Source organism: Lynx rufus, unplaced genomic scaffold, assembly GCF_022079265.1.
Source record: "Lynx rufus isolate CCGP_SWC_20201006 ecotype Redwood Valley unplaced genomic scaffold, mLynRuf1.p SCAF_5, whole genome shotgun sequence".
NCBI lineage: Eukaryota > Metazoa > Chordata > Mammalia > Carnivora > Felidae > Lynx > Lynx rufus.
Window position 1 is genome coordinate 150,876,741 of NW_025814867.1, and position 18,029 is coordinate 150,894,769.

The 18,029-nt window shown below is 39.2% G+C and overlaps 1 protein-coding gene across 5 annotated transcripts in view; it reads left to right on the plus strand.

Annotated features, from left to right (window-relative positions):
* The window catches only part of TTC3 (tetratricopeptide repeat domain 3), a 129,519-nt gene that overhangs the window by 89,077 nt on the left and 22,413 nt on the right, over positions 1-18,029 (plus strand). For all 5 annotated transcript variants that reach the window (XM_047099128.1, XM_047099129.1, XM_047099126.1 and 2 more), the window contains 3 exons: positions 512-577; positions 6,149-6,298; positions 17,294-17,433. In XM_047099128.1, the coding sequence (XP_046955084.1) occupies positions 512-577; positions 6,149-6,298; positions 17,294-17,433 (356 nt within the window). The remainder of the gene's footprint in view (positions 1-511; positions 578-6,148; positions 6,299-17,293; positions 17,434-18,029) is intronic.

Here is an 18,029-nt window from a genome sequence, read left to right on the forward strand (position 1 = left end):
CCACAAACTTACTGTATGGAGAATGAAAGGAAATATGCTTTTTGCACAGGTGGCCCCAAAAAACAGAGTCTGGGGTATATGTGACCAGTTTCTTTTACGAAAACCAGTTTCTCTAAAAAGACAGCCAGGTGGAGAGAAACAAAAGAGATGTGAATAAAAGTTACTAACAAGCATGAGAATAACTTTATGTTCTGTAGTTCACTTTGTCGGGCGTGAATTCATTAGACCCTTGTTGGATTATCCCCCTCCTTGTTATGTTTTCTGTTTTCTAAAAAGCTCTGAAAGCACATGTTAGAGTAATACACCAAAATCATTTTCATTTTTACCAATTCTACATGATAGCTCTTTTCTAATACAAGAATTTGTAGAAAGTGTGAGTTATTGAAATTGGAGAAAAATAAATAAAACACACCTCGAAAAAATTGTGAGCATGTCTTAAAATGTCATTACATAATGGATTTATTGTACCACAGGAATTGAGATTAATGAAATGGTTTGTTTTTCCCCAAAGGTGTCTTGGAATATAACACATGAAGAGGTCAATACTGAGCCATATGATCCTTTTGAGGCACAACAGGTGAGTCAGAATTGTATTAGACTATTTAAAGGTTTTTTAGTTTTCATTATTATAACTAGATGGCAATGATGAACTAGAACTATTTTGGAGTCTGCTAATTCCATATAAAATGTTACCATGCAATAAGCTTTAGAACATGACAAAAAAAATTGTTTTTATTGAATTTGGGGAAGAGGCAGAAACAAAAGTGTTTTTTCCCTAGCTTATTTATTTCAAAGTATAATGGCTTTATTGTTTTAACTGGTATAATGAGCCTCTATTAATTTATATATAAGAGCTTATTCATGTGAATGATACAGAAAGTTTTATAATAAAAACCTTCACCATTATAAGAATGATTCAGTTAGAAAAGCTTTTAATATAATATATTGTGTTGATGTATCTTAAGAAAAGTTATTTGGCCAACTCCATAGTTCCTGAAAGGTATTAGATAAAATTCAATTCCCCTTCTCGTCTAAAACTCATAATAATATGGAGAAAGATGAATACTTCTCCACATGCTAATATCTTTTTCTCAAGCCAAAGCCTTCATCTCACTTTTAGGTGAAACATGACCATTAGTATTTTATTATCCTGGAGATAGCAACTGACAAAATTAAGAGAAGTAAGATTGTAAAAGAGGAGGTGTAATATGATTTCTTACGGAGGCTAACATTGTGTATCTGGAAGATTAAAAAATAATCAAGTGAAAATGCAATACCAAACTCTTAAGAGAATTCAAAAAGGTGATTGGATAGAATACTTTTCCAAATATAAACAACAATCTGTTGCAAAGTATACTAGAAGATAAAATTCCATTTTTAATAGTAACCAAAAGATAAAATAGTTAAATCTATGAAAGAAAACTTTAAAATGTACTGAGAAATGCACAAAAGACTTACGTAAATGAAAAGTATTGAATAGGAAGGTCCATTATTGTGAAGAGACTGGTTGTCCCTAAAGCTTTTAACACAGTTCCAGTACAATCATGAACAACATGTATTAGTTACCTGTTGCTACATAACAAATTACCTTAAAACCTAGTGCTTTAATTGGGGCGCCTGGGTGGCTCAGTCGGTTAAGCGTCCAACTTTAGCTCAGGTCACGATCTTGCGGTCCATGAGTTTGAGCCCCGCGTCGGGCTCTGGGCTGATGGCTCAGAGCCTGGAGCCTGCTTCCGATTCTGTGTCTCCCTCTCTCTCTGCCCCTCCCCCGTTCATGCTCTGTCTCTCTCTGTCTCAAAAATAAATAAAACGTTTAAAAAAAATTTTTTTTAAAAAAACAAAAAACCAAGTGCCTTAAAACAACAATAAACATTTATTATCTCACAGCTTCTGAGTCAGCAATTGAGCGGTTCAGCTGATGGTTCTGGAGATTGCTGAGGACTTGCAGCCAAGATATAGACCAGGGCTCATCTGGCCATCTGCAAGGAGTAACTGGGGTTGGAGGTTCTGTTTCCAAGATGGCTCACTCACACAGCTAACAAGTCGCTGCTGACTATTGGTGGGGGCTTCAGTTCCTTGCCTGTGGACCTCCATGTAGGACCACTTGAGTGTCCTCATGTTCTCATGGGGCCTGGCTTTCCCCAGAGTGGTTGATCCAAGGTAGAAGTAGCAGTAGCATTCATGACCTACTTTAGAAAGCCACTTTCTATCACTTCTTATGTATTCTCTTAGTCACACAGACCAACCCAAAAACCCTGATACATTGTAGGGGAGGACTGTACAAGGGTATAAATACCAAGAGGTGAGGATCTTGAGGGCCACCTTGGTGGCTGGCTCCTGCACAGGGTTTATCTGAAACTGGACAGATTGATTCTAATTTAGCACATAATCTATTTTAGCACATAAATAGGCCGTTAAAATAAGAGACAATAGAGCAAAAGAAAATAGAAATTTAAGGTATAATAAATAAAAATGGTATTAGTGAGCAGAAAGTAGTTTATTAAATATGTGGTATTAGGAGAATTGTTAATTAGGAGAATTATTAAATATGTGGTATTAGGAGACGGGTTGCCTGTCTAGAAGAAATTAATTTGGGTCCCCACCTTATTTCCATATACCAAAGTAAATTCCAGACAGATCAAAGATTTCAATATTAAAAAGCAGATCCACAGGGGCGCCTGGGTGGCGCAGTCGGTAAAGCGTCCGACTTCAGCCAGGTCACGATCTCGCGGTCCGTGAGTTCGAGCCCCGCGTCAGGCTCTGGGCTGATGGCTCGGAGCCTGGAGCCTGTTTCCGATTCTGTGTCTCCCTCTCTCTCTGCCCCTCCCCCGTTCATGCTCTGTCTCTCTCTGTCCCAAAAATAAATAAAAAACGTTGAAAAAAAAAAAAGAATTAAAAAGCAGATCCACAATTTACCTAGAAAAAAAGGGAATTTTTTTTCATGAGATTAATAAACAGTATAACAAAGAGTATCTGTTTATATATACACATATATAATCTGTGTGTACATATGCATAGCATGTATTTGTATATGGACAAATAGACACATGATGTCAGAACACTAATGACAAACTAGGAAAGTTATTTGCGGTATAGGGACAGATAGAGAACTAATTGCCTTGTTTAACGTACAAAGTTTCTGTAAATTAATCAGGGAAAGATTAATAATGCAAAAATGGGAATGGATGTGAATACACAATCCACAATAAAATAAGGATGATTTTTTAAACATATAAAAAGATGCCCAGCTCCACCTGAAATAAGAAAGTCATTTATGCACTGTTGAAAGAATGTAAAAATGTAAATTTCTGGGGATGGCAATTGGGAATTTACCTGCACTCCTATATATGTATAGAGACCAGTGAGCAAGGGTATTTGCATATTTGTTTCATCTGGGTTAGTGTCAGCAAAAAATTGAATACAACCTAAATATCCATCAGTATTAGACTCATTAAGTGAATTATAGTCCAGCAATTTTATTATTACTGATATGGAATGATTTACAAGACCAGATAGATAATTAAGTAGGAAGAAGTAAGGTTAGATTGTGTTGCTATGCTTGGTACAAATAGCTTTATAGTTTTGGCCAATTAAAAAAGTAATGTAATGGGGTGCCTGGGTGGCTCAGTCAGTTAAGCGTCTGATGACAGCTCAGAGCCTGGGGCCTGCTTTGGATTCTGTGTCTTCCTCTCTCTCTGCCCCTCCCCCCCCCCACACACTCTTTCTCTCTCTCTCTCTCTCTCTCTCTCTCTCTCTCTGTGTCTCAAAAATAACATTTAAAAAAAATAATGTAGAACTCTTAATTTTTTTAATGAACAATACTGAAAATTATGGAGGAGAAATTAAAAATCATCTATGTTGCCATCTCCCTTATTTACATTTTGATGTGCAGCCCTTAGGCCTTATTTTAACATTTACATTTAAGTAAGCAATTCTTTTTACACTTGATCTTAGCCAAAAGGCCGAGAAGCGATAGCAATTCTTTTTAAAAGATAGGATTGTAGCTTATATGTTGTGTTTAAAATTTTTGGTATTTATATGTTATGGATTTTTTCCATGTCAGTAAATATAGATTTTTATCATCATTTTTAACGCAGACTTGGTATTCTATTGTATGAATATGATAGTTTATTTGATTAGTTTCTTACTGTTGAACATTTAGATTGTGTCAGCTTTTCAGGCATACGGACAGTACTATAGTGAACATTTTTGCGTATAGAATATCTGGTGTTGAATTCTTATAGCATACTGAGTTCTAAACCAGGTATGCTCTTCACCCTCAAATTTTTTCATCAGTATTGGGAGAATTCAAAAACACTTGTTAAATTAGCAGTTAGTTTCAGGACCTTATCATTACTATGGCTGAGTGTTGGCTTCTCCACCAGTGAGACTTGCAGTTAATCCCCAGCACTGTTGCTTTTCCTCAGGGGCTTTAAGAAGTTGCCTGATTTCTCTCAACTTTGGTTTTCTGATCTCTAAAAGGTGTGAATAATGTTTCTTACAGAATTGTGGTGAAGTTTGTATGTGATAACATAGAGATGGCTATAATTTCTTGTTCCTTTGGTGACTTGGGCGTATAAATTGATACATAATAATAAGTTGTTGGGGCGCCTGGGTGGCGCAGTCGGTTAAGCGTCCGACATCAGCCAGGTCACGATCTCGCGGTCCGTGAGTTCGAGCCCCGCGTCGGGCTCTGGGCTGATGGCTCGGAGCCTGGAGCCTGTTTCCGGTTCTGTGTCTCCCTCTCTCTCTGCCCCTCCCCCGTTCATGCTCTGTCTCTCTCTGTCTCAAAAATAAATAAAAAACGTTGAAAAAAAAATTTTTTAAAAATAATAAGTTGTTAATTCATTGTGATTCTTTTGCTGAATTGAGAATGAACATAGAGGTAACTAAGATCTAAAACCATAAAGTCTTTCTCCTGGGTGGTAGTGGGGTTGACCATTTAATTTATTATTTAAACGTGGACTCTCTATTCATACTGCCAAACTTTTAGTCTGGACAAATAAAAATTGGGACACTCAAAACAGACTGACATGTGTGGTCACTCTGGTCACAGCTCATAGTTCTCTAACTGATAAATCACTGAATTTCAAAACCTTGATTCTCTGCTTTTTTAAACTTGGAAGATGCTGAGGTGCAGGAGGTGGGGGAAGATAGACCTAGGTTTGTGCCCCTGGGATAGAGTTCCAGGCTTGGCCACTAAGGCCCTGGGGAGAGCAGTCAGCCGCGACTGGGCGGACTTGCCAGCCCACCCAGACGCCTTTCAGACACACAGGTGTGATTGCTGACTGTCTTAGCAGAATGAAAGGTTTTTTTAATTTTTTTAGATGTTTGTTTATTTTTGGGAGAGAGTGAAACAAAGAGCACGAGTGGGGGCGGGACAGAGAGAGAAAGGGAGACAGAATCCAAAGCAGGCTCCAGGCTGAGACACAGAGCCCAGTCCAGAGCTCAAACTCACAGACTGCCAGATCATGACCTGAGCTGAAATCCAGTGTTTAACCGACTAAGCCGCCCAGTCTCCCTTCAGAATGAAAGGTTTTTATTTTTATTTATTTTTTTCAGAATGAAAGGTTTTTAAAAACACATAAATGACATTTTTTGTTGGACAATATTTCACATTGCAATATGCTTCTGTTTTTGCTTTTGCTTTTTAAGCTGGTCCAAGAAATAGTTACATAACTGGAAACCATTGATAATATTTTAACTTGTCATTTTTACAACTGTCCATTTGAAACACTTAAAAGTAGGGTCAAAGTTAATATGTTTTGTTCATATCTAAAATGCATATGTACATACAGCTTTTTAAACCTAATAAATAGTTCTTGATGTTAATCATGGAGAATGATATTCACATCACACTATTGATTTAGTAATACTGAACCCTTTTAAGACAAATATTCAGAACTAATTATAGTACAGATTGAAATGTTTCATTATGAGTTACAGTAATATGAATAATTGTACTTTAAAAAGAGTTGGCTTTGCTAAACACTGTTTAGGAGGCTTTAATTCTTGAATTATCATGACATTTCCCTTGTAAATTTTCATCTGCCTCTTTTTCTCTTCTGTTTATTTTAAGAGACTGTTTGGAACAAGATGAGAAAAGTGTATTTTAAACTATTTTAACAGATAATTTTGTAACTTTTAGGGAGATCTTTCACAGATTGAGAAGGAATACCAGGTTTTACAAGAGCAGCTTAAGGAAGCATGTGAAAATTATGAGCAGATTAAACTCAAGGTCTCGGAAGAGACCAAGGACATGGAAGAAAAGTTGAAAAGGAACTCAGAAGAAAACAAGGTAATTCTGTCCAAAACTTCTCTTTAGTAGCATGTGGCATGATCAGGAGGTCTGTACTTTAGTAGCCTCAGTTAGCTGAGTCAACAGCATTGTTGGCTGAACAACGGATTTTTTCTTAATAATGCTTTTTTAAATTTCTGTATGACATTAAAGTAGCAGTGTTTTTGCAGTGTTTTAGAACCTCTGCTATATGTTGCCTTGTAAGAAAAGGGCTGTGAATCTGGGTTTTCGTTTATTTATACTCAGTTGCTTCTTTAATAAATCTGTTTTCTGGTGACTGAGATTTTTGTTTGTTTTTTAATTTACATCCAAGTTAGCATATGGTGCAACAATGATTTCAGGAGTAGATTCCTTAAAGCCCTTTACCCATTTAGCCTATCCCCCCTCCCACAACCCCTCCAGTAACCCTCTGTTTGTTCTCCATATTTAAGAGTCTCTTATGTTTTGTTCCCCTCCCTATTTTTATATTATTTTTGCTTCACTTCCCTTAGGTTCATCTGTTTTGTCTCTTAAAGTCTTCATATCAGCGAAGTTCTATGATATTTGCCTTTCTCTGACTAATTTCATTTAGCATAATACCCTCTAGTTCCATGCACTTAGTCGCAAATGGCAAGATTGCATTCTTTTTGATTGTCAAGTAATATTCCATATATATATATATATATATATATATATATATATATATATATATATATATATCTCACATCTTCATCCATCCATCCATCGATGGACATTTGGGCTTTTTCCATACTTTGGCTGTTGTTAATAGTGCTGCTATAAACACTGGGGTGCATGTGTCCCTTTGAAACAGCACACCTGTATCCGTTGGATAAATACCTGTAGTGTAATTGCTGGGTTGTAGGGTAGTTCTAGTTTTAATTTTTCTGGTGACTAAGTTCTAAGTTAATCCTTGTTTATATTGAGAGGCAGTGTAGCATTAGTGATTCATAGTGTGAGCCTTGGGGTCCGACCAACTGGGTTCATATTAAAGCTTGATTCCGTACCAGTTCTCATCTTGGGCAAGTTACTTAACTTCTTTGTGCTTTAGTTTCGTATCTGGAAATTTTGGGTGACGATAGCTCCCATTTCACGGGGGTAGATTAATACTTGTAAAGTACTTACAGCTGTGTATTGTGTAGTAAGGGCTCTGTAAGTATTGCCTCTGCCACTATTATTACTACTACTATTGTCATCATCTTACTCTGAAGGAAATGTAAGACTGACACATGAAGCTTAGGCATATTCGATCTGCAAAATCACCTAGACCATCTTGAATTGACCTTGAATTCCATCAGCTAAGATGGATTACAGTTACAGGTAACTGGCTATTGGAATTAATTAGTGGCAAGGCACACTGAATTGGTGGGAAAATGAATTATAGATGTAAAGGAATCTTAGCGTGTTTCTTTTTAAAACGAGGTCTTCTGTACAGGCATAACAAGTGGATGTTAGGCAATTTAAGAAAGGAAGAATTTACACTTATCGTGGTAAGCATTGCCTAATTTTTAGAATTGTCAATTCACTGTCGTACACACCTGAAACAAATTCAACATGGTATGTCAAGTATACTTCAATTAAACACAGAAAAGTTAAGAATTTGTTCCAGAAGTCTGGATCAGTAACTGTGGTAGCATATTAAATAGAAGAAAATTAGCTTAGTGGGATTTTAATCAGGGAATTATCGATATTTAAGTACACCCAGAACAAAAGGGTTAGTTTGTAAAGGTAGCTGTTAAAATACTGCTGTTGTAATGGTTACCACGTTCCTGTTATAACTTGTCTTCACTTGGGATGAGACAGGGGAGATTTGAAGGGTGAGAGCAGTTGAAGAAACCAGACTTTCTGGTCAGTTGCCTGGTTGAATGAGATCTTCTGATTGGGAGAGGAGAAAAGGAGCAAAAATAAAAGCCGCACAGTAGTCACTCATGGAACACTAATTTGAGTAAGCTGTCTGGGGGCTTAACAAAATAAAATTTTTTTTTTTAATTTTTTTTTAACATTTATTTATTTTTGAGACAGAGAGAGACAGAGCATGAACAGGGGAGGAGCAGAGAGAGAGGGAGACACAGAATCGGAAGCAGGCTCCAGGCTCCGAGCTGTCAGCACAGAGCCCGACACGGGGCTTGAACTCACGGACCGTGAGATCATGACCTGAGCCGAAGTCGGATGCTCAACCGACCGAGCCACCCAGGCACCCCCAAAATAAAATATTTTTATAAACGTTGTATTACCTCAGTAAAATTCAGTTTTACTAAATCCATAGGAGAATGCTTATGGCCACCTGATTAAGTGATGAGAGCAGATTTTCCGACTCTGCCACTTGGGCTTCCGGTGAGCGAGCTTTGCTTCTCTCTGGCAGAGGCTTGTCCAGCTTTATAAACTGCTGGTCTGACTGGGTCCTGTATTTGTGCAGTTTCTCAAGGCATCTTCCTTTCTTTCTATACTTGACCAAGAAATTCACAGTGACTCAGTCACCTTGGGTGGAGGGCTGCTAGGGAGCCGCAGCTCTGACTGGGACTGGGCTTTTAATGTGCTTTTTTAACTTCACTGAGGCTCAGGTCTGCTCTCAAGTGGGGGGGTCCTAAGAGTGTAGTCGGTCTGTTTTTTAAAAGAGCCATTATTTAGTCCCCCAGTTTTAGGCCTGTTAGGTTGTTAAATTTCCCATGTAAAATGTAGGCCTGTGTCCTATCAGAATAAATTGCTCATCTGAGTTTTTAGGTTGTTGTCTATACAGGAGCCGATGAGATGTAGCTGTGGCCATTTCTTTATTAATCATGATTGTGTTCATAATTAGCTTGTGGAGAAATCTTTTATAAACATAAAAAGAAATGTGTGGCTTTTATTGATCTTTCCCATGGTCTTGGACTCTCTAGATCACTGAGGTCATCAGCTAATACTTTTACTTGAAAGTTGGTTGATACCACATACTAGGTACAACCACCCTTTGCACTCTAGACAGCGATAGCAAATCATGTTTCCGAGCTCAGGCATCAGTAGGGCTGCCTAGGTTGAACTCCAGCACTACCATCTGATACCTCTGTTACCTTAGTTTACTTAACCTCTGTGACCCTCAGCTTCCTCATTAGTAATACAATCTGCACTTCGTAGGTTTTTGAGGACTCACAGGGGTGGTTGGACGAGGGTGGGTTGTCCAGAGATACTAAATATAGTTAGAAGGAAGAGTTGTCCCACCCAAAATGCCGCTCATGCCCCTACTCAGAAAAATTGTTTACAAAGCAGTTAAAGAGTGCTTGGTATATAAAAAACATCAATAAAAATCTGAGCTAACTATTGTATATAGCTGATGGGGTTTTATTATCATGAGCTAGGATGGCCTTAATAGTTATTTAGGCCAGTTATCTGTTATGTCGGAGGAAAATACCTGTTCTAAAGCCAGAATCTCCTGTTGGTTTTACCTCTAACTTGCAGTTGGCAGATTATAACTGACTGCAGTATTGCTCACGGGTTTATGTTCTTTTTAATTTATTAAGATAAAATTCATCATTTTATTCATTACAAAGTATGTAATTCAGTGTTTTTCAGTATACTCACAATATTATATGACCATTAACACTAATTCCAGAACCATTGTCATAACGCCAAAAAGAAACCCTGTTGTACCCATTAGGCAATCATTGCTCATCTCCCCTGTTCTTAAGGTACTTTAATGAGATTTTCATAGAGCTAAGATGGGTATTTAAGTTGACTTTGGCTCTTAAAACGTAATCAAAATAATTTTGACCTAGAATAAGTTAATGGAGTAGAATTTTAAAACTTTGTCCTATTTTTACATCAAAACAGAATCTTGGGCCCTGCCTGCCAAAAATTCCTCAGCCCACATCTGTGTAGAGGTGGGGTTCTCCTGTTCGTTCAGTCATGATCTTTGCCAACTTCAGCCTTTTTTTTTTTTTAAGTTTATTTATTTATTTTGAGAGAGAGAGCAAGAGCACAAGCAGGCTCCTCACTGTCAGCATGCTGCCTGAATGGGGCTTGATCCCACAAACCATGGGATCATGACCTGAGCTAAAATCGTCAGTTGGACACACTTAACCGACTGAGCCACCCAGGTGCCCCTCAGCCTTTTTTTTTTGTTTATCTATTTATTTTGGGGGGAAGTAAGCAGGGGAGGAGCAGAGAGAGAGGGAAAGAATCCCAAGCAGGCTCTGCGCTGTCAGCATGAAGTCTGACGTGGGATTTGATCCCACGAATTGTGAGATCATGACCTGAGCCTAGATCAAGAGTCAGCCGCTTAACTAACTGAACCACGTAGGCACCCTGAGTTCAGCATTTATAATCTAACCTTTATGTAGCTCATTATGTGCCAGACTCAATTGTAAATTTTTTACATGGATTATTTAATCTCAAACAATCATAATATACTAATGTTACATAGTACACTAGTATTTTCTCCATTTTACTGTTAGGATATGGAGGCAGGAGCAGCTAATGCAACTTGCTGAAAGTCATACCAGTACTAAGTGGCAGAACAGTTAGTAAGTGTCAAGCTCTAGATCCCTTGCTTTTGTCCTCCCCTAAGAGAATGTCAGTTCCATAACCATTTGAAAAATATTTCTTAGCACTTCACAAGCAGTATGGATGTGTCAGTTAATTGCTGCCATAATAATGCTGAGTAACCACCACCCACAAAACCTTAGTGACCTATAATAGTAAACATTAAGTGTGTGAGTCTGTGGATTGGTTTATCCCAGTTAGGCTGGGCTGGACTGTTTCACCTTTGGATCAGCTGAAGTTCTGTTCTTGGCTTACTTGCTCATATACGTGGGGTCACCTGGCTATGGAATGATCTAGAATGGCCTCAGCTGGGATGATTGGGGCAACCAGCTCTGCTCTGTGTGTCTTTCTTCTTCCAGTAAGTGCAAGGACAAGCAGGGATGGTCACACAAGAAATTTTCAGGCCGGGGCGCCTGGGTGGCGCAGTCGGTTAAGCGTCCGACTTCAGCCAGGTCACGATCTTGCGGTGCGTGAGTTCGAGCCCCGCGTCAGGCTCTGGGCTGATGGCTCAGAGCCTGGAGCCTGTTTCCGATTCTGTGTCTCCCTCTCTCTCTGCTCCTCCCCCGTTCATGCTCTGTCTCTCTCTGTCCCAAAAATAAATAAACGTTAAAAAAAAAAAAAAAATTTAAAAAAAATTTTCAGGCCTCTGCTGACGTCAGGTCTGCTCATATCCCATTAGATAAAGCAAGTCACATAGCCAGCCCAGATTCAGGGGTAGAGAAAAGAGACTGCTCTTTATGGAAGGAACCTGGATGGTCCCATGACAAAGGGTGTAGATAAGGATGGGGCTGTGAATGCTATCCCTCTGCTATAGTAGGTCAGCACCAAAATTCACTAACATTCAGTAGTTAACCAAGAGCTTAAAAACCCTTCCATGATTGGTGCCGACCCTCCATCATCCACCTTCTCCTTTACTAGTTAGTTCTCTGCATTATCCTCTATACTTACTGGATAGCATTTGTCTTGTGATTTTTTTCACTTTTGGCTCTTTTCCTAGCACTGTTTCTTCTGCCTCAAGTGGCCTTCTTTCTCTCCAAGCCTGGCTCACTTCTCATTTTTTGGGTCATCACTTTCTTAAGGGAGCAGTTACTGATGGTAACCTCAGCTTTGGTTCAAGATCCTTATTAATGCAATGTAATAATAAATACCTCACTATATTACCCAGTGACTATTTTTGTTAACATTTTTGTTGAGATATAATTCATTTACCATAAAACTCACCCATTTAAAGTATACAGTTCTGTGTTTGTGGTACACGAACACAGTTGCACAGCCATCACCACAGTCTAAGTTCAGAACATTTTCATCATCTTCAGAAGAAATCTCATACCCACTGTCAGTAACTCTCCATTCTCCTCCCTCCCACCGCCCTAGGCAACCACTCATATACTGTATGCATCTGCCTATTCTGGGCATTTTATATAAATGGAGTCACACTCTGTATGATCTTTTGTGACTGCTTGCTTTCACTTAGCATAATGTTTTCAAGGTACATCCATGTACATCCATCCATGTAACACATGTCAGTACTTCATTCCATTTTACTGCTGAGTAATATTCTATTGAATGACAGTGCCACATTTTATCCACTCATCAGTTGATGGGGTTTTTTTTCTACTTTTCGACTGTATGAATAATGCTGCTGTGAATATCTGCCATGAATATCTGTGGGCATATGTTTTCATTTCTTTTTTTTTTTTTTAAGTTTATTTATTTATTTTGAGAGGGAGAGAGAGCATTCCAAGCAGGGTCTGCACTGTCCGCATGGAGCCTAACGCGGGGCTCAAACTCACGAACCGTGAGATCATGACCTGAGCCGAAACCAAGAGCCAGACACTTAACCAACTGAGACACCCAGGCACCACCATATGTTTTCATTTCTTGAGGGAATATGCTTAGGAGCAGAACTGCTGGGTCATACACTAACTCCATATTTAACTGCTTGAGAAACTGCCAGACTGTTCGAAAATAGTTGTAGAAGCTAACATCCCCACGAGTAGAGTGTATGAGGATTCCAGCTTCTCCACATTCTCATTAATGCTTAGTATCAACCATCTTTTTGATTGTAGCCATCCTAATGGGTATGAAGTCATTTCTCATTGTGATTTTGATCTGCATTTCCCTAAAGGCCAGTGGTGTGGAGCATCTTTTCATGTGCTTATTGTCTATTTATATATCTTCTTTGGAGAAATGTCTGTCCAATTTTTTGTCTGTTTATTAATTGGATTATTTGTCTTAAGCATTTCATATATGTTTAATCTGGGTGCAAATTGCTAGTTAAATATATGACTTCTAAATATTTTCTCCCATCTTCCATACTTGAAAATATATTTGTCTGATTTCCATTTTGCGGGTTGTCATTTCAGCTTCCTGATGGCATGATTTGCAGCACAGTTTTTTATTTCAGTATCGTCCACTTTTTTCTTTTGTTGTTTATTTTTGATGTCATATTTTAGAAACCTCGTAATCTAGGGTCATCAAGATTTACTTCTGTATTTTCTTCTAAGAGTTGTACAATTTTAGCTCCTCCATTTAGGTCTATGACCATTTTGAGTTAATTTTTGTGTGTGGTGTAGTAATTATCATTTATGCATACTTCCCCCACCAAACTGTTGTCATCTTTTAATTTTTTTTTAATGTTTATTATTTTTGAGAGAGAGAGAGAGAGAGAGACAGAGAGCAAGTAGGGAAGGGGCAGAGAGAGAGGGAGACACAGAATCAGAAGCAGGCTCCAGGCTCTGTGCTGTCAGCACAGAGCCCGATGCAGGGCTCGAACTCACAGACTGCGAGATCATGATCTGAGCTGTAGTCGGCCGCCCAACCAACTGAGCCACCCAGGCACCCTTAAACTGTTGTCATCTTTGAATCTCAGTGTACAGAATAGTTCTGCTGATGTTATCAAACAATGTGCATTTGAGCACCAAAGAACTGGGTTAACTGGGTTTAGTGAATTGCGGCTGCATATTCTGTGTCCGCCTATATCAGAGAACATCAGGCCTGCACTTCTGTGAAGATTGTTGCTTGAATATTTGCTAATATGTGGTTGAGGATATTATCCACTGTTTCATTTGACAAAATGTATTGGATGCTCCCTTCAGTATAAGCCAGGCTCTGTGCTGGTCTTTCGGGACTTTTCTGCAGCGTCCTCTTTATGAGGCCCTAAGAAGTTGTTTCGCTCTGCTTTCACTACCTGGGCTTCTTTGTGCAGCAAACTTGTTTTTATTTTGTGAGTATAGCTCACTCTGTTTCCTCGGATTTTGTCTACCAGAAAAGTTTTAATGCTCTTTCTAAAGAATGGCTCATGCCTCATGCCATTTACTTTTATATTACTCTCACTTCTGGTTCTGTATTACCATTTTTATCTTTTTATTTTGTTTTCTTTACCTACTTAGCATTCTTTTTATTTTGTCTTTTTTATTATTTATTTTGAGAGAGCATGCCGGGGAGGGGCAGAGAAGGAGACAGAATCCCATGCAGGTTCCATGTTGCCAGCACAGAGCCCGACTCAGGGCTCAGTCCCACAAACCATTGGACGCTTAACCGACTGAGCCACCCAGGCACCCCTTCCGCCTACCGTTTTCTTATCCATAAAAAAGTCAGCCTTGCCCACTCGGCTACCCACAGGCTGTTAGGAAAGATGAAGTGTGATAATAGATGTGAAGCATTTGTAAAACTAAAGCCTGGGAGCACCTGGGTGGCTCAGTCGGTTAAGCATCCGACTTTGTCTCAAGTCACGATCTCACAGTTTGTGAGTTTGAGCCCCGTGTCAGGCTCTGTGCTGATGGTTCGGAGACTGAGCCTGCTTTAGATTCTCTGTCTCCCTCTCTCTGTCCCTCCCCTGCTCATGCTTGCTCTCTCTCTCTCTCTCTCTCTCAAAAATAAATATAAAAAAAAAAAAAAAACATTAAAAAGCAAGGAGAAACCATTGAACTTGCCAGATAAAGCATGTGTGTAGACTGCCTCTAGGTTAGAGTCATTTAGGCTAGAGAGTGAAATGTGAACACTTCTAGGCAAGCTGAAGGGGTTCTTCAGAATCCCCGAGTGCGGTGAGGGGCTCTGAGTGCTGAGAGACCTGAAGGAAAGGAAAGGGTGTTTGAAGTATGCACTTGGGAGGCTGACATACCCTCTGTCAGGGGCGCTTAAATCAGGGGTCCAGTGAAACTTGAGGGTGTTGCAGAAGGGTCCTTGGAGGATGGAACGAATGTCGGAAGGTGGAGGCTACTACAGACAGGACTCTTTCGAGCAGGTTTCAGGGGAGATTCTGCACTTTCCCCTTTGCCTTCCCTGCACCATGTCTCTGCTCCCAGCACCCAGGATAAGACTGTGTCTTCTATAAATAGACTCTCATGGTCTGAGGACTTGCCCTCTGAACCCTGTAGACCTCCTTGCATCCAGTTCACAGTGTAACCAGATGCATCCTGGAAGGAACTGGTAGACATTTAACTGACATTTCTAACATGGCTTTTCATGGGGAAATGCATTCCAGGTTACAACCAACCAACTGGTCAGTGGACTTGGAATAGGGTGGGACTTGCCCATATTGGGAAAGGCTGTTTTGGGGAACAAAGCATACCTGACTTGATTGTGTGCTGTTCTTGTGCTAGAATAGCCTGTTAGAATAGAAGTGTCTGTTGTATAGACAAATAAGACTCAGAAGAATGTTGTTTCTTTCTAAATGGTTATGTTGAAAAGCTGTGTGAATTCAGTATTTTTATTCCTTTGATTTCTAGTCTTTGTCAAACGCTTAGAAATTTCTGCTCTGTCCCATCAAACTGACTGCAGGGCCTGGGGTGCCTGGGTGGCTCAGTCGGTTAAGTTTCCAGCTCAGGGTCCTGAGATCAAGCCCCCTGTCAGACTCCACACTGAGCATGGAGCCTGCTTAAGATTCTCTCTCTCCCCCACTCTATCCCTTTCCCCTGCTCACTCGCACTCCCTCTTTCTCTCTCACTCAAAAGTAAAAAGATTTTTAAAAATGACTACAGGGTCAAAATTACGGGGTTCTCACATATTTATTCACAGATTTATTTAAACATCCATATCTAGGTTAATGTGTCTGTTTTCATGCTTCCTAGCCTAGTACATCTTCTGTGCTCTTTTTTGTTAATGGGATTTTTAACTGTTCATCAAAGGTAGAAACCTATCTTTAACTCTGTCAACTTCTTTTTTTTCCAATTTTTTTAAATGTTTGTTTTTGAGAGAGAGAGCATGAGTGAGGGAGGGGCAGAGAGAGAGGAAGACACAGAATCTGAATCAGGCTCCAGGCTCTGAGCTGTCAGCACAGAGCCCAACGTGGGGCTCGAACTCACAAACTGTGAGATTGTGACCTGAGCCGAAGTTGGCCACTTAACCAACTGAGCCACCCAAGGTGCCCGTAACTCTTCTTTAGGTCACAACTTCTGCTTTAGGTCTCATATCCCACTTAGACATATGGTCTTATCTGTCCTCTTCTTTTAAAATTTCATTTATTTCTTTTTATCATCCCTACCATAATCCTTATTGTCTCTCACGGACTATTACAGTGAAATTTTTAAGAAATTTTACCTTCGTCTAATGTAGTTTTTAACATTAAGGGTTATAATTCATAATGGGCTATGAAATCAGTTTAATGGTGGTGACTGGAATTGTTTTCAATAATTGAATAGATTAAAAATATCAGAAAGCGTCTCCGAAAGGGCAGTTCTCTTTCAGTTTGCATGTGTGTGCATATATACATACGGTATGGATTGTTATTAAAATGTATCTTGTTTGGGGTCACAGTCAAGAAAATATGAAGGCCACTGATTTGGTCTACCACTTTCACATGGCCTCTTACCTATTCTTCTTTGGGTTTTTTTTTTTTTTTCCCCTCTTACCCATTCTTAATCCATCTCTGCGTCTTTCGCTTATTTTTCTAAAACCAGAATCTAATCATCTCACTACCTTGCTTAAGAGTCTTCACTGGCTCCGTGTTATCTACCGGGTAAAGTCCACCCTCCTTAGCATTACTCACAAGTCCGTTTATAATTTGAACCCAAGTCATCTCGGGTATCATTCTCCCTGCCCTGCCTTCCATATGTCCACCTCGTACTCCAGCCACGTAGTGCCTCTTGCTTTCATTTGTACGTGTCTTACTCTTTTATCCTTCTGCCTCACTATTCCTACTGTTTGGGATCTATTCTCCACATGGCATCTCATCTTTAAAGACAGAAATCAGAAATCATTGTTTTTAAGAAGCCCTTCCCAAATACCAGATAGTCTATCATACCTCTGTGCCTTTTTGTTTGACAGCCTCCCCCCAGCCTGATTCGGTGAGGACAAGTGAGGCCCAAGGCTGTGTGTCATATGATTCTGTATCCCAGGCTCAGCCCAGGTCCTAAGTGTGCTCTGCTAAACTGGAGTTATTGATTGAACTAATGCACCACCACAATTCTGGTCTTTGGGGCTTTTTTTTTTTTTTAAGTAAGTCTTCCTATTTATTTAAGTGCTTTCTAAAAATGTTTTTAGATATCAAAGACAGAATTAGATTGGTTCCTTGAAGATTTGGAAAAGGAAATTAAAAAATGGGAACAAGAGAAAAAAGAAATCCAAGAAAATCTAAAAGCACTAAAGAAGAAAATGAAAAAGGTTCTAAATGCCAACGAAACGTAAGTTAACAATTGAAAGGCAATGATTTTTTATTATTGGGGCTTTTTTGTTGTTATTTTAACATTTTTGATATTCAGTTTCAGACTATATCAGGTAGTGTACAAATTTAAATACTGTTTTCACCTCATTTTAGAGAACGTTCTGTGGGGACTTACCTGAAATTTTTCGTAAAACTACTGTGTTTGCCAATCAAGTGGGACTATGAATGAGCAAAGAGCTGACTTCCTTCTAGTTGGGACACCACCCCTTACTGTGAACATTACCTTTGCCCCATTTTTTCCTTGTCTATAAAGTGAGGGGCTTAGTCTAGATCTAAGGTTCTTTCCTGCACTAAGATTCTGTGATGATTATTTATAATTGCTTTCATCTTGAGCCTTTAAATTACGAAAATTTGGTCTTGTGGTATGAAGGATTTGGTAATGCATACAGGTAATACAGTTGTCAGATGGGCCAAGTTTAAGATTCTCTGTGATCCATTCCTAACCCCTCTCTTCCCTAGTTGGTGACGTATCATATGATTCCTCAGCTTAATTGTTACCTACCACTGTGTAACAAAAACACTCAAACTTGGCGGCTTACATTAACAGCCATTTTA